General features: G+C 37.5%; 2 protein-coding genes across 4 annotated transcripts in view; one reads left to right on the top strand and one right to left on the bottom strand.

The window, feature by feature from the left end:
- The window catches only part of MRPL30 (mitochondrial ribosomal protein L30), a 308728-nt gene extending 303513 nt beyond the window's left edge, over nucleotides 1-5215 (bottom strand). Inside the window, exon 1 of one of the 2 annotated variants that reach the window (XM_044072175.1) lies at nucleotides 5069-5215. The gene's annotated coding sequence lies outside the window, so the exon portion shown is untranslated. The remainder of the gene's footprint in view (nucleotides 1-5068) is intronic. The other variant, XM_044072176.1, reaches the window with a different exon arrangement.
- A 161-nt stretch (nucleotides 5216-5376) lies between these two features.
- MITD1 (microtubule interacting and trafficking domain containing 1) overlaps nucleotides 5377-17092 on the top strand; it is a 257806-nt gene continuing 246090 nt past the window's right edge. For both annotated transcript variants that reach the window (XM_044072174.1, XM_044072173.1), the window contains exon 1: nucleotides 5377-5968. In XM_044072174.1, the coding sequence (XP_043928109.1) occupies nucleotides 5824-5968 (145 nt within the window). In that variant the 5' untranslated portion in view covers nucleotides 5377-5823. The remainder of the gene's footprint in view (nucleotides 5969-17092) is intronic.

The following is a 17092-nucleotide window of genomic DNA, read 5'->3' as shown; positions in this document are numbered from 1 at the left end:
GTTTCCCTTAAGATTTTGAACATAACTGAACAAGCTTTGTGGTTATCCTTTGCTTGGGAGGCTATTTTAGTGTCATATTTAGCTTCTGAAGAACTAACTAGTTCCCTCATTAGTCTCAACAGGCAAACCAGGGATTTTTTTTCTCTGCTGTGCACTCTCCCCTCTTACTTCTAGACAGGGGTCCATCAGGGTGACTTGTTTTTCCGGCTAAATCCGGGTTTAGTTCTGTCAGTTACTGCTGTTTCTATGCAGTTGTTTAAGTGGTTGTATAGGGCATTTGTGTATACTTCTGCATAGGCCTCTGTGTTTTCAGGGTTAGGGGAATTTTAAAATTGAAGAAAATAAACTGAGGCACACCACCAGCGTAAAAATTTATTTTTATTCCAGAAAAAATAAAATCCAAAAGGACCTGGCCAGTAAGCGCTTTTGCATTGATAACAACGCTTCATCATACTGTATGACCATTGATAAATGGCACTACATTTTATAACTAGTCTCAAACAATTTAAAACCATTCAACTAATAAAAAGCAAGCAATTGTCACAAACTCAATTATTTAAAGGTGAAAATACATAAGAAATCTATTTTCCTTCTCTTTCACCTATGAGTGATCTATGAGAGTCTAAGAAAACATTTATATAATGGTAAAACTTTACATATCTAAAGACACTCCAAATTGCTAAAAATCTAATATCTAATATTTAATAAAACTATATATCCCTAGTACTATATATATATATATATATATATATATATATATTAAATCCTATGTTTTGCAATCCGCATATAGTTTGAATACATATTCCCGTCCAGAATCTGGATGAATAAACACATTTAGATAGACCTTACACCCATTAACATGACATGGATGTATGTTAGGCCATGTGTCTCTTTCAGACCACAAACAGAGTGAAAGAACCAAAGGAGGAGGAGTATCCCTCTTCATTAAGGATACGTGCATCTCAAGAATGGTCAAACAGTATAACTCTCTTGAGCTACTCCATGTCCAATTAACTACAGGCAAAGCCCACTACCACATCACAGCTAGCTAAAGGTCCCCCACTATGAAACAGGACAAGCATAACACATACCTGGACTTACTGGCGTCACTTGTCATACTGCCCAGCACATTACTTACGGGTGATTTTAATTATCCTAACATTGACCGGGAAATATACATGACCACAAACACGCTGGCTCAAAGGTTCTTGGACTTTGTCAATACCAATGCTCTGGAGCAGCTAGTCAGCACACCCACACGAGGCTCAAATGTCCTGGACACAGTACTCATTAACATGGGAGAGCACTGCACCCCTCCCATGTGATGTCCTCCCTGGCAAGATCAGACCATAAATCAGTCTCATCTAATGTACCTATAAGACCAGACCACCATCAAGCTCAAAGATGCTTAAGAATGTTTCTAAGACAAACTAATTCCTACTAAGTGAAGATATAAGAAGTTTCAAAGCCTCCTGGTACGCAAATAACACTGACTCCTATGCAGAGATGTACATCAATGTCCTGTATAATCACTTAAGTAGTTGTATAAAATTGGCTGTACCTGACCAGATTAACAAACAGGTCTTGCCGGAAAAAAAACAAGCCACCGTGCTAGACCCCTAGTATAAACAAGCTATACAACAGGAGAAAGAAACTAATCTCCACGAACAAGAGGGAACTGGTTCAGCAGATGAAGAAATCCCTCTCTAGCTTACACAAACAAATCAGAGATCTTGTCAAGTCCACCAAAGCTAATTATGAGGCAAAAATAGCTCCCTAGTTAAGGATAATCACAAAGCATTCTTTAACTACATCCAAAATCTAAAAGGAAATACCCTGCTATGCTCTGAACTGGTTGTGGATGGCACCACCCATACGCAACCAGTGGTAATAGTCAACATGCTAGTTTACAGACTTGGAAAAAACTTCACCCCTCTGTCCCCCTGCAGTCATCCCCCAAAAGTATACCTGCCACCATTCCTCAGCCTGTGACAGCAGGTCATCTCGGTGCTCTCCAAGGCCAAAAGCACAGCATCAATGGGACCAGACGGCATCCCAGGTTGCCTTTTAAACAACTTAAAACATGATCTAGCAGACCCACTTGGATCCCCGTTAACCCACAGCCAGAGAACTGGCTATGTTCCGGTGGAATGGAGGACAACAGTAATCCCTCTGCACAACGGGTGACCCATCAACCGACCCTGGGAATTATAGGCCCATAAGCTTGACCAGCCTCATCTGCAAGGCCATGGAAAGAATCATTATCGAACTTACTAACAATGACATAGGTAATCTACAAACTCTAGACCCTACCCAGGTTAGATTCATTAAAGATGGATCATTTCTGTTAAACATGGTTGACTTCTTCAAGAAAGTCACCAAGGCCCTGGACAAGGGAAAGACAGTGCACACTGCCTGGGTAGCTAACTGGCTCACCAAAAGGACACATATTGTAAAAGTGTGTGACTTCACCTCTAAGTAAAGGCTATACTCAGCCCTCATCAACCCACCCTGTCATTATATATGCATCTCCTAGAGACTGAAAACATGAAACAGAGCCATTCCCCAACCCTCTTCAAATGCAACCTAGATCAACAGATGGGTGACTGTAAATTCACTCCTGAGGTGGTGCCCATGTCCCTCCTGAACAGAGGAAGTTGGTATTAACTACCATAGACCCTTACCTCTGCAAACTTCACTCACCTAACCCACCAACAATTGGAGTAACTCAGGATAAATATGGCTAGGCTTGTAAGGGCCCTAGGGCCATTAGTCTCGTAACCTCCTATGAACAACTTCACTTCTCCCATTGACATTTTTATGCATGTCAACAGTGCCAAGGATACGTGTGTGAGTGTAAACATTGAGACAGCCTGGCCATTATATTTAAAATAAACTAAAAGTGAAATATTGACCTCAGAAGATCTGAAAACTCAGCCACTTACATAACAAGATGAAACAAATTTTACCTTAGTAATGGTGATAATTTAAAGGAACTACATTCATGCATTTTTTTTTACATAAAGAAACAGTTAAATACATTTTCTACAGCGAAAGTTCATATTAAGTATTATGCTCAGCAGTCCACCTCATAAATGAATAATAAGTTCAAAACCAGTATAAATCATTATAAAGGCATATATCCTTTAAAAGATCCACAGAGTTCATAAGTTCAAGCTAACAAATAAGACAAAGTCACAACCACTTACTATCAGAGAACTGAAACCTATCTCCTGCTAATAGGCAGGGATACTCACTACTATACTAACGATAAAAATGAAGAGTGAAATGTTAAAGGTTTTGACAGCAAACACTAGTTGTCTACTGAACAACTCTGCCCACTGGTTATATCAGTAAAGTTGGTAGTGTTGCAAGTAAGCTGTTTTACTTTCTATCCAACAGCACATTATGTCAAAGACCTTGAATATGTGCTTTACTGTCCCTGAATTGGAGCAGGTAGTCTAGTATTGTGGTCACCACAGTGCTGGCAGAAATGGATTACCCTGAAACTGTGAAGTGCTACACTGAGTACAACCTCTTCCCCTTTACAATTACTGAAATAATTTTATCATGCAGTTGTAACAGTCAAGAAAAGTCTCAAAAGTGTAACTTCAAAATGCAGAGCCACTCATTTTCTGAAAATCATATGAAATAGACCAGTGTAGTTTTCTACCGTCATACAATACACACAATCACAACACCTAGAATCACTGTTGCTCTGGAATCACTATTGTGCCACAGCCACTTCCACCCATTCCAAAAGCACAAGCACCGAACATGCTCTAAACTTAGAAAACGGAATAATAAAAATCATCAGATATTGAACCTCTCCCAAAACCTTCTTTACATTTAGTTACTCTTAATTATATTTATAATCAACCAAGCTTACATCACACAAGGACCCACTCTCTTGAAGAGAATATTCTAAGTCACTTCATCAGTTTCAGTGTTACTTTAGCACTGCTCTAAAAACTATCAGGAAAAATATAATTACACTAAATCTCTCAGCCCAATTCCCCTTACTCTATGTTCTTCATTAAACTTTCACAACAGGCACCACTTACTCTAGTGTATGTCCCACAATTATTGCTAGCTGTTACGAGAAGCAAATGCAGAGATAGGTGCTGAGCCAAGAAGGCAATACTTAGTGCGAGATATTTTAATAATCAGAGTTTATGGCTTCTATAAATTCTGATTTTAGGATTAGTGGTACAAGAAATACTGACCACTCTCTAAAAAACTGAGATGATATCACTGTTCAAACCATCACATCACATTGCATGAGTGGCAACTTATACTTGACCCTGTGCATGGCAGCTGTAATTACAGTAAAATTCAACATGGTCAGTAGTTAAGTGTTATTTTTCTGTACCTATTTCTAGGTGTAACTTAAGGTCATATTGCAACAACATTAGCATATTATATTTTACTAATTTTATGTTAATTCTTGGTGGTGGGGGCTAGTGCTCTCTTAATCCACCCCTCCTAGATAGCTCTAAAAGGGAAGGCTTAATAAGGATACTACCTCCTCTCTCATTGATAAATACAGCTACTGTAAATCCACTTTATCATGGGTAGCTAGGGATCCATGTCCCAAAGGACAAGCTCTTCATTCTGAAAGTCACTCTGCTGGCTATATGATCTTGTTCTCCAAAACAATATACGGGTGATGACTATGGGATGTAAAATTATGCCTCAAGGGACCAGGGTTACTTGTAGCATCAGCAATGCTTATCATTGCTTTTAAATATATAACTGCATTAGGCATTTTCTAAGTGCAGCTGTGCTCCGTATCAGTAACTATTCCTACAGGTGGTGGTGTATCTATTTTGGTAGAAACCTGCGACTTCTCCCCTTAACTGCTACCGAATCAATGTACTTCAAAGAAAGTGTACAGCAAATCGAAATGACGCTGTTAAACTACAGTAGTTATACTTATCTGCACAGTACACAAGTGAACAACACATCTAGAATAAATGACAAGCACCTTATAAAAAAACAAATGGACACTGTTTAAAAGCCTCCCAACTATGACTACATTTTTTTTGTTTCTTTAAGCTATACTTACAATCCAGCATTTGTGTTTGGCTTTTCGAAAAATAGAACAGTAACAATTTAATCTGGTTATTTTAACCAACACACTGAATCCAACACAAGCAAAAAAAAATGCAGTCCAATAACGTCCTTCCTCAGCTTTCCATGCCAAGCATGTAACAGGAAAGGCTGTGTCCGTTCCTCGCAGCACCACATCAGATCAGGATTCGCAACTTTGGTTCCGGTTGTATTACAAGATGAAAAAAAAAAACATGTTGAACACCACGTTTATAAATAACGTATTATTTCTCGTTTAAATAAACAGCATGTATTCTCAGTATAAACTGTGAATTATATTATTTTCCTGCCAGTAAAATGAACAGATTCAATGGAACGAAAGGAAATGGTGTCTATGAGATCTGATAACACGGAAGATATATGGCTATGGTGGACCAACATAACTCAGTAACGGGACAGGGTTTGCCATTGTTTAACTACTATGTAGTTTTGGTTAATTTTTAAAGTATGTGTTATGCACACATACATAAATAAAAAATGTTAATTACCAACGTTTAGAAACAGGCTGCTGAAACGAGTTAAAAGTATATAGAACTATAGTTATTTAAGTTTACCTGCTAAACTTCCTGGAAGCAGATTTGAAGTAATCGTCCAGTTCATTAGTAAATATCAGGTTATTTTTCATGGTAGCAGGTCTGATATATTTAATAAAATCGGAGTACTGAATTGCACAGTTATTTGACTTGCACCGTTACCTGTTGGCTTGGGGATATGAGTGAAGATGTTTTACAGGGCATGGAAAACTCAGCTGCATCTGTCCTGATGAGAGCCGTCGAACTTGATCACAATTCTCGTTTCGAAGACTCACTTATCTGTTATCAAGAGGGTATAGATTTACTCTTGAAAGTATTAAAAGGTAAATAAGCTTTCATTACTCTAGATCTGTTTTCCCTCTTTTTATGTGTTTTAACTGCGTTGGTGAAGTAACATTCCTTAATGTAATATATTTATATTTAATTTGCAAAGGGAGCTGAACCAGGACAGGTGAACAAGGGGTGATGGGAGCAATGCACATATCTTCAGACCTTTGAAACAAAATTCTAATTCATGCGCATAATTCAGATATTGAATTTATTCTGAATGCACACCCACTTATGAAAATTCATGCGCATAATTCAGATATTGAATTTATTCTGAATGCACACCCACTTATGAAAAAGTTAAGTGTAGTAAGGCAGTATATTTTCTTTAAAAAGTTAATTTAATCTGTTTGTCTTCTTGCTGCCTTTATTATACCTGTAGTTTAGTATCTTCCTTCTTCTGGCGGTCCATGTTTTAGAATAGACTGTGGAAATTACTAAGAGCTGTTAGTCTGCTTTCTTTACAAAGGGATGGAGAGCAGACAATACAACACTGCAAAATGAGTGCCTCATACTGAGTGGATGGATGAAGTACAGCACTTGACAATTGTTAACATTAGGGCACATCACAGTTTGCACAGGTGAAGGCGGTGCTGACTTGATTGACATCATGATAGGGCTGCTGTATAGTAGGGACATTTTTTAAATGTTATTCTAGTTCTGTATCTTTTGCACAATAAGAAGTTTATGAAAGCTAAAGTGAAAAAAATGAAACTTTAATATTGGGAATTACTGAGGTAATGACAGCTAAACACATCCAGTAAGGGGACTGCCACCCCCCACTATACACAATTTTAAGTGCCTTTCAGTACTATGGTGTTGGTGGTGGGGTGATGGGAATGGAAGCCCCCTAATGGATGTTAAACTGTATGTCTGTTTAAATCTCACCTTCTTAAGGACAACTTGGTTGACCCAAACATTAAATTCTTGAAAAATAAGTAATATATGTGAAATTGTAATTACAATGTCTGCCACCATCATACTGGAGGTAGCACTTGCTACTGCACATCGTGGTGTGTCCTAATATAAACAGTCACCCAGCATTTTCTTTGTGCATGCTGCAGCTGGAGTATGGTATTACTAGAATGTAAGGAAGTGTGCACACACACAAACATAGTGTCTTGCTTATCCTTTCTCATTTATTGAGTGTATTGGTTTATAGGAACAAAGCACTAATGCCCAACAATGGCATTTGGCCTAGAGTATGACTTGCAGCTGGGCAATTTAATCCTGATTTTTATTAAGTGCCATTGTTAATTGCATGTTTAGTCCCTCAATATATTTAAATGCTGTTGTCTACCTGCTAATGAATTCAGTTGCATGTTTTTCAGTGACTGACTCCTTGCTGTTCTGCCTAATTTTATTATGGGTGGAATAGTACTGTGATTTAGTACTTCTGTAATTTTGTATGCTCATTTTCTTTCACATTCTGTCTTGCTAGCTTTTTAAGAAAAAAACATGTTTTTCCTCTCTGAACTTTTGGTGTTTGCTCACTCAGATATATATATTTATCTCTGTGTGTGTGTATATAAATATATATATATATATATATATATATATATATATATATATATATATATATATATATAATGTGCGAGTGTGTGTGTATGTATATACATGTATGTGTGTGTGTGTGTGTATATATATATATATATATATATATATATTGTTTTTTTTTTTTTTTTTTCTGTTGGGTAATAATTGCACATTCCTAGGTCATTGAATCATTTTGTTGACATTGGTCCCCATAAAGTTTGTGGCATTATTTTTGACATGACTTGATTCACCTTTATTCTGATTAAATCATCACTTTAAGCACAGCAAAGCATTACATTTTTTAAAGAACTCAAAACTGTACTTTCAGATTCCACATGGTTTTAGTATGGTACAGGGATTATTGTTAATGTCTCACCATATGGTTCTTTGGTTCATTTATTGACTATGGTACTTTTGGGCAGAGTCTGTATGTCTTTCCTGTGTTCATGTGAGTTTTCTCTGGGAGCTCCAGTTACTTCTCTCATCCAAAAGGCATAAGCAAATTGGCGATCCTTTAAAATTGCCCATAAGGTGTGTGTGTGTGTGTGTGTGTATATATGTGTCTATGTGTGCGTGCACGCACGCGCGCGCACTCAAACATCCTGATTGGTTACTTAATTTCCTATCTCTAGTATAGGCATTTATGCTGTAGTCCAGTTATCTCTATGCAGTGCTCAAGATGAGCTTCTATGTCTTCTGCATTTTCAGTGCTGGGAGAGGCTGCAGTTCCCTGCTATCTTCTATTAGATTAAGCAGGTAATCGGAGAATGAAAGAATGTATTTAAGTGAACAGATCTAGTAATCCCTTAAGCCAAGCATGCCTTCTAAGTACAGACCCAGTCTCAGCAGCCCTGCAAGATGCCTCTAATTAATCAAACCACATTGCAAAGTATGTTTACCAACTTGTTCTGCAGAATGCATTAAATTCTGTAATTCTTTATTTTGAGCACAGTCAGGAATCAACATAATTTTCTGTTTAAGTAATCCAATAATATGTTGCTGATACTTTGACATATGAAACTGGCATTTTAAGGCCCTAATGGCCAAAGTAGCAGAAGTGTATACCTTCTTACCCCATCTGTCCAGGGCCCTGGAATCTCTATCAGAGGGGGTAGGGTTTTTGGCAATAGTAGCCTTAATGCCTTTAGGTCCCTGTGAAATTGTCTCAGGATCTGCAGTAGGATTCTTAAAGAGGAACTTGTGAGAGTCGGGGACTCTGTATTACCTGTCAGGTTTCCTGGGAGCCGGAAGAAAGTGTCTGGGGCCAGACTAGATTCCAAGAAGGCATCATCTACAATGTCCAGTACAGGAGGGATAGCTAAAGACCTGTGTTGAGGTAGGAGTAAGAATTCCCTAAGCCTCTTTTTGGAGTCAGAGTAATCCTGGCTTTCCCAGCGGAAATGCTCCCTAAGAGTATGCAAAGTTTCACCAAAAAAGAAATCTTCTGGAGGGGAAGCAGAGGGAATGGAGTCCTCTGCATCAGAATCCTCATAGGTAGATAAGGGAAAATCCTGGTCATCAGAAGAAACAGAAATTTCAGAATCCTGATCAGAAGAATCAGAAGGAAAATCAGTTCTAGGTCTCAGAGGGAGAAGGGTGGCTTCCCCTGATTAGAGTAATAAGGTCTTCAGACATTCTTATTTGTTTTTTAGGCATAGGGGCCTGACCATGTGGTCTGGGCATCAGTTTTCTAGGTGTGGATCGAGTTTTAGGCCTTGAAGAAGAAGATGGCGTTGGTTTAATATGCAAGTCAATAGGCATTTATGCTGTAGTCCAGGTATCTCTTCCTTAAATTTCTTCTCTGTTTATTCCTTCCCTGTAATGTTTACTTCCTCTGGATAGCCAGTAATCTTATTCTTTGTATCTTGTACTTTCAAGTAAAATAGTAACTTATATATTCTTACAAAATTATCAACCAAATATTTGATCACTGCAAAGTGCTATTTATGTTAATTGCAAATGTAGGTACTTATGACTTTTTAAGTCTCACTGCATTTTTTTTATAAATTTAAGTAGCATGAATATTCTCATCTCAATGCACTTCATTGTATTTATGAATGTTATACTATAACTGTCTTTGTATGTGTATACATACATATATGTGTGTGTATGTAATATAAGTATGTGTGTGTGTGTGTGTGTGTGCATGTATGTATGTGTGTGGGTGTTTATGTATATATGTGGTTCCCTAGCAGATGATCGAGTTTTCAGAGACTCAAAATTCATATGGTAGAGACCGTATGATCAAGTTTTTGAAAACACAAAGCTTTTGAATAGAGATCATGGTACATCAAGGATCAGGGAAATTTACTCTTTTCCTCACAGTAGTGTGATCTTGGAGTTTGTGTGTGTGTGTGTGTGTGTGTGTGTGTGTGTGTGTGTGTGTGTGTGTGTGTGTGTGTGTGTATGTATGTACACACATACACACAGATATGTATAATTTGCAGGGGTGTGGAGGGTGCAGTGGGGCTTGCCCCTCTGCAAAAATGTAAAAAGGTAGATTTTTGTGTTTGATGTTCAAACTTGAACACATGGTCCCAACCATATGAATTTTGAGTTTCTGAAAACTCTATCATCTGACATAGACCCATATATAGGTGTGTGTGTGTGTGTGTATATATATATATATATATATATATATATATATATATACACACACACACACACACACATGGCTCCATGTAAATGCATCTGTTCTCCCTGTGGCCTCCGCTGAAAATTGGCATATTTTTCCTAGTCAGGCATTCCCAGTAAACGAATGTGAGAAAATAAAAACAAATTATGCAGTGCTGAAGATGAGCTTCTATGTCTTCTGCATTTTCAGTGCTGGGAGAGGCTGCAGTTCCCTGCTATCTTCTATTACATTAAGCAGGTAATTGGGAGGATGAAAGAATGTATTTAAGTGAACAGATATAGTAATCCCTTTCTACGTGTCTGTGATTAGGCTCCCTTTCAGAATTGTGAGGCAAAATACTGTGAGCCCTGATACTTTGAGAATTAAATTGCAGTTCAAATCAAGTAAACAAATTGTTAGACTCCCTGATCGAACTTTTAAAACATGTTTGACATCCCTAGGACAAGGAGAAATACCATTAGATACTGCAGCCTCAGACTTGGTATATATTCTCCCCACATTTGAAGTTACTGTTCCATTGTTTCTAGGATGGCAGTTGTACTCCTCAGAAATTCAACACAAAATCAGAAAAATAGAAAGAAACTATTTAGCTTCCAAAATTTTCTGTAGTCATAGAAACAGTTGTAAAATTGCAGAACTGCTTAAGAAATTAAGCTCTAGCTGCAAATGCATATTGGTCTAAAAGGTTGAATGACACAATAAGTATTCTTTTCATCAGAAAATTGAATAGGACAATTAAGAATATAATATGCTACCAGTAAATAGTTCAGTGATTACTTAGCCACAGGCCAGTGCATGTGTTTGCAGAAGATTTTTATGCAGACTTCACAGTAAATACGTAGTTGTATAGAAGTGCTATAGAATTAAGAGAGACATGAATGGTGCCCAAAGTGAAATTAAAAACTCCGGTTAAACAAGATGATGTAGTATAACTAGTAGTTTGCTTTACAGCTTCAAGGAGAGCCAGACTAAACTGCTGTCAGTCATGTTAAACAGAATGTTAGTATGTGGATATGTACCTGACATGTATGGCAACAGGCATTTGTGGAACCTGTTCTCCAGGAGGGGATACATCAAACCCAAACAATTTTAGAGCCATCAGCCTGATCAGTACTTTCTGTAAAATCATAAAGAGAGAGTCATAATAGAGCATATCCAGAGTATCTGAGGACATTTCTGTTAGATAAGATAGGTCTTTTTCACTGTTGTGATATTCTTGAAAAGGAAAGAACATCACATGATAAATAGATAATGTGCACACTGCTTTGACCAGCCTTGTTGAGGCATTTGCCACTTACATGAGGGAGTAATTGACAAATTAAAAGCATTACATGTCAGTCCATGTGGAATTAATTTGGGTAAAACTCTGGTTAAACAGTGAGATGAAGTAAATTGATGTGGGGGGGTTACCTGTTTATCCCAAGCGGGGTTATTTGAATTTGTATCCTGTGATGTAGAAGTGGGAAATGGGCTATGGATAACTAGATATGCTGATGACTGCAAACCAAGAAACATAATTATTTCTGTAAAAGAAAGTAAATTTTGCGAGATCTACAAAAAACACATGCATTAGTAGTGATTTTGCATTTAATATCTGTAAATGTAGCATCATGAGACTTTGCTAAAAGGACATACCATAAGATTGCAAAATAAATGGTCTACATCTTTGATTATGTTATGTTTATATAATTAAAGACCTTAGTAGACAACAACTTAAACTTGTATACACAAAATAAAGTTATAAAAACAAAATAAATGGTTTAAACCTCCGGTAGTGAAACTTATCAAATAAACTAGTGCCTCAGCAGAGCCTTCAAGGTAAAAACAAGAATGAGAGAGTCAATTGTTACGTAAATCAAGTCTGTCATCTCAAACATGCCTACAATACAAGAACTGGGAGAGGAGTGAGAAAGACACTCCAAACTAAGAAGAAATACAGCAGGATCCACATCAAGTAGTGAAAATGCATAACCAGACCTCGAACAGTTCCATACCTGGCACCAGATAAAAGTAAACAGCATACCACACTGCAGAGAAGTAAAATCCATACATTTTTTATTCAAACACTAAGTGCTTTTGTCTCTGAGTGTGAAACGGGACTTTCTGGGAATAACAGTTAAAAAAGAAAACCCAAGCTATACAGCAAATCCTATCAAGTACGTGCTCCCATTATTTATTTAACTGACGTTCCCTAGCAACTAAATACATCTTCAATTTAAGAAACCAAGTTGAAGTGTGAAGGCTGTAAAAAGTCCATATAAGCATCTTATTTTTATTTATTTATTTTACATTTGTTGACCGGGCTGGTCTAGCTGGATATATTTCCATTTTCAGTAGAGGCCCGAGGAGAAAAGCTCCAAACAGTAAAAACATGAAATACAAACAATGAAGGAATGATAATTGTTACATAGTACATAAACATAGTAGAAATAAAGTATGCACCTTTTTTTTTTTTTTTTTTTTGTCAACCAGTATGTGTAATTGTATCGTTGTGATTACCAGTTCAGTTCCTCATCAGAGAAAATAATGAGGAAAGAAATAAAACAAAAAACTTAGTATGGTATAGACAAATATGAGCTCAGGCAGGGAAGGCTTAGTCTGGTTCACTGCATGGGCATAACCAATGTATTTTAAAGTGCGTTTTGAGCTTTTGTTTAAAGAGAGGCAAAGAAGAGAGTGATGTTAGTTCTTTGGGAAGTAGGTTCCAGTCTTTTCCCACAGTGTTAGAAAACAGGGAGTTTCCAGCCAAATTGTTAGTTTTGGTTATGCTAGCTAGAAGCTTGTTAGAGGAGCGTAGTATATCTAGGTTTTTATAGGGGATTATGAGATTGGATAGTATAGGAGTTCTATTAGGTTGATAAAATATCTTGTGGGCCATAGTTAGTTGGGAGATTTTTAGAAGGTTTTGAATTTCTAGCCAGCCCAGCTGCCTGAGATTTAGGCAGTGGTGGGTACGAAAAGGATTACCTGTGGCAAATCTGGCGATGCTGTTATAGGCATGCTCTAGTTTAACAAGGTTATTTTTTTTGAGGTTAGTATATATGGGAGAGGCATAAAGAAGAGTAGAAATTAAATGGGAGTGTGCAATTTGGGTTTTAGCTGTTGGAGTTAGGAAGGATTTGATTCGATATAAAGAGCCAATTTTCTTGTTGATAGTTTTAATTATGTTATTTATGTGATTATCAAATGTAAGGTTGTTATCAATAGTAATTCCTAACAATTTGGTTGTGCAGTCAGAGTGTATGATAGTATCATTATTGGAAGTGATAGAGAAATCTATTGGGGTGGACTTATTGGTTGCTGTAAAAAGAAGGAGCTTGGTTTTCTTAGCATTAAGAAGGAGACAACGTTTAGTGAACCAAGTTTCAACTGAATTGAATACTTTCTGTGTCAGGGATTGTAGTGCAGATGGTGAGCTTGCTGAAAAGATTAATGTTGAATCGTCTGCATATTGAATGCAGGTGGCATTTGGGATAGTTACATGCAGGTCATTAATAAAAAGAGAGAAGAGAAGTGGACCAGGAATAGAGCCCTGTGGGACTCCCAGGGTGACAGGTAGAAGAGATGATATATTATCTGCCCAAAGAACTGCTTGTTGTCTATTGGTTAGGTAGGACCTGAACCATTTAATTGCTAAAGAGTCAAGGCGAAGGATTCAAGAATGTTGATAAGAAGGGCATGGTTAACCATGTCGAAAGCTTTGGAGAGGTCAATAAAGAGAGCAGATGAGAGGTTGTTGTTATTGCGATGTCTATTTATAACATCTGTAAAGGATAGCAGGGCTGTCGTGGTACTATGGGATGGCCTAAAACCATGTTGGCATTTTGCTATCATGTTATTTTGAGTTAAATGGTTTAACAGTTGATGATGAACACATTTTTCCATAATTTTAGCTAAGGGAGATAAAAGTGCTATTGGCCGATAGTTAGAGTAGTCGTTTGAGTTTCCGCCTTTGTGAAGGGAATGATGTGGAGATTTTCCAGATGTTAGGAACATTCCCTTCCTTAATGGTTCTATTTATGAGGATGGATATAGGATAAGAAATTACTTTGGCTGCTTTTGGAGGTATTCAGAAGGTAGCTGGTCAGCAGAAGGGTACAGGGCTTAAGTTTTTGGATGAGTTTGAAGATTAGAGTGGTAGAGACTGGTTGTATTGAGAAAGCAGGTAGAGTACTATGTGTGGAAGTGGCAAGGTTTGAGCTGTCTAGAGTAAGTTGGCTTGCTAGTGTTTGTATGGTTTCCGTAAAGAAGGAATTGAAGGCATTAGCTGTTTGCTGAGGGGTGTTTGGGTCTGCTGGAAGTGGGGCTGGTGTCTGGGAGTGCCCTGGGGAAAGGAGTTTATTTATACTAGACCAAAACCTCTGGGGTTATTTTTTGTGATTCTGTTGTAGTTTATAGTAGTAGTTTTTTTTGTCGGATAGTATTGCCTTTTTTGTACTATTTCTCAGTTGCTTAAACAGTAGTTGATCAGAAGTATTTTGTTAGCTCTCCACTTTGCCCAGGATTTATTTCTAAGTAAGATTTTTGTTTGGTTTCTTTGGAGAGCCAGGGGCTGGTTTGGCTTTCATTTTGATGGTCCTTTTGGGTGCATGCTTATCAAGGATAGATAGAAATTTAGAGTTTAGATAATCAATGGCTTGTTCAAGTGGTAGAATTTTTAAAGGGTTCCAGTCACAAGCATTTAGTTCATTTTGGAATAATGTTGGGTTGAAATGTTTGTTGAACGTATGATTCTATAAATGGGAGGATTAGCGATATCATTTTATGCCTAAGGATATAGGTTAAAGTATGATCACTAATATCATCGGGTAGAGTTCCAACATTGTACCTTTGTTGTTGTCTATTTATAAGAATCCAGTCTAGTATGCTCTCTTTTTTGTTTGGTTTGTTGATTCTGGTAGTGGAGGTTATAGTTTGAGTGAATCCTTGAAGATTGATTAGGGACGAGGGATTATCAGCTTTGATAGTTGTCCAATCAGTGTTAAAATCACCAAGTATAATAGTTTCTTGGGGTATGTGGAGGACACCTGGTTTAGTATATTCTCTATTGTACTAATATTATTACCAGGTGGAAGGTAGATACAAATGATATATAGGATTTGTTCTTGTTAGTCTGGAATTTGGTAATAAGTACCTCAGCCTTGCTATTTTTAGGTGGGTCAAATGGTAAAGTGGAGATTTGAAGTCCCTCTTTGAATAAGATTGCAACTCCACCACCCTTACTTTTATACGGTCTAGCCTAAGTATATTGTAGCCTTGTGGAATTATTTCATTGTCTTTGGTTGTTGGTTTTAACCATGTTTCTGTTAGACAGAGGATGTCAAAGTTATGGGTATCAAGGAGGGCATGGAGATGGGTTACTTTGTTATTAAAGCTTGGATATTCAGGTGTCCTATTAGGAAAGAGTTGGGAGGATTGGGCTGGGTTGTTAGTAGAGTGGGATTTGTGGGGCCAGGGTTGGGGTGGATGTCACCATCTTTTAAGTTGGGTTTACAGAGTCGTGATGCAGGGATATTTATAAAGTTTGTTAGAAATTTCTCTTTCCTTATTGTGGATGTATGGTATTTGATGTGTGAGATTCTATGGTATTTAGGTAGTAGGTAGCTGGGAGTAGATGTAATGTTAATTTGACCTTTAGGGATGATAGAATTGTAAATTGTTGTTTGTTTATGGGAGTAATAAAAGTGGTAGTGGTATAGTCGTTCAAATGAGGTAATGATGTAGGAATAAATGAGGAAAATAGAAATTATGCTTAAGAATATGGTTTTGGTGAGTTTAGGTTTTACAGTTATAGTCATATTTGGAGATAAAGAGTACAAGGTTGTAGGGGTTGAGTAGTGATGTAGGAAGCCAGGTAAAAAAAAGACTAAGCAGAGAAAATGGGGAGGAAACTAAAGAGGGTGGTTAACAGGAGAGAGGGTGTGGTGTGATTAGTATAGAATAGCTTATAAGAGAAGTAGACAAATTAAGGTGGGTGTTTAGGTTAATGGATGTTGACGATTGGTGGGATTAGGGAGGGGGTGTGGTTAGGGATGTATAAAGCTAAGGACACTGGGGGTGGGTGGGAATTGGGGTAGGGGAGCTGGAGTGAACTGGCCCACAAGGCGGGAGCAAGACTATGGCTAACTGGAGGCTGGAGACAATCAGTTATACGTGCAACTGGGTTCCCCAGGCTTAGGGAAGGTAAGGATTTATTCTATAGATAATTAGTATAAAGCAAAATAGAGTGGAATGTGTAAAGAAGGGAAGAAAGTTTAAGGGAGAGGGAAAGGGACAGTTGAACTAAGAGATAGAATCTGGACTTAAAAGTGAAACAAAAGGGGGTTTAAAAAAGGAGTAGTAAAGACAGGTAGAGTAGGGTAGAGGTGTACTTATGATAACACCGAAAGGGTTCTTCCTTTCTCACTTTCACAGAAGTTCAGTGACAAAGGTAAGTGTCGAAAGATTTTACTCTTCTAACATATTCTGGAAGAATCACACCAAGTTCTTGTAAGCAAGTAAAACAGCTTTATTTTACATGCATGGAGATCTGCTACATGATAGTAATATGCCAGCAGTCTGGTTACTTGTACTTTGAGTTCTCCTTATATAGACCCTCCTGCACGTACATACACGTAGCACACAGAACATTCATTAAAATTGATAGTTTGATTACTTGTTTTTACCAGCCAGTACCACAGTTATTCTTGCACCATTAACTTTATCAGCAGTTTAAGATTAACTCCTGCATTCCTCAGTGATCAACATTTTCCAGAACATTTCAGTTTGCGCAGTGAACATTTTTCTGCTTAACCCTTTAAATACAGAATACAAAATATGTTGACTTCAGTATTTTTCCACATTTCCCCTTACAACATTTTGTATACTGTTTATTTTACACAATCCCAGATCGTTGTATACCTTCTCATAATCAGAGAAATATGCTTTTGTAGCAATGGCAGAGATAACC

The sequence above is a fragment of the Protopterus annectens genome, chromosome 5.part0, assembly GCF_019279795.1.
Source record: "Protopterus annectens isolate FY-2018-M chromosome 5.part0, PAN1.0, whole genome shotgun sequence".
Classification (NCBI taxonomy): Eukaryota; Metazoa; Chordata; order Ceratodontiformes; family Protopteridae; genus Protopterus; species Protopterus annectens.
Note: the sequence above shows the minus strand (reverse complement) of the source record. Positions and strands in the feature narration are given on the sequence as shown.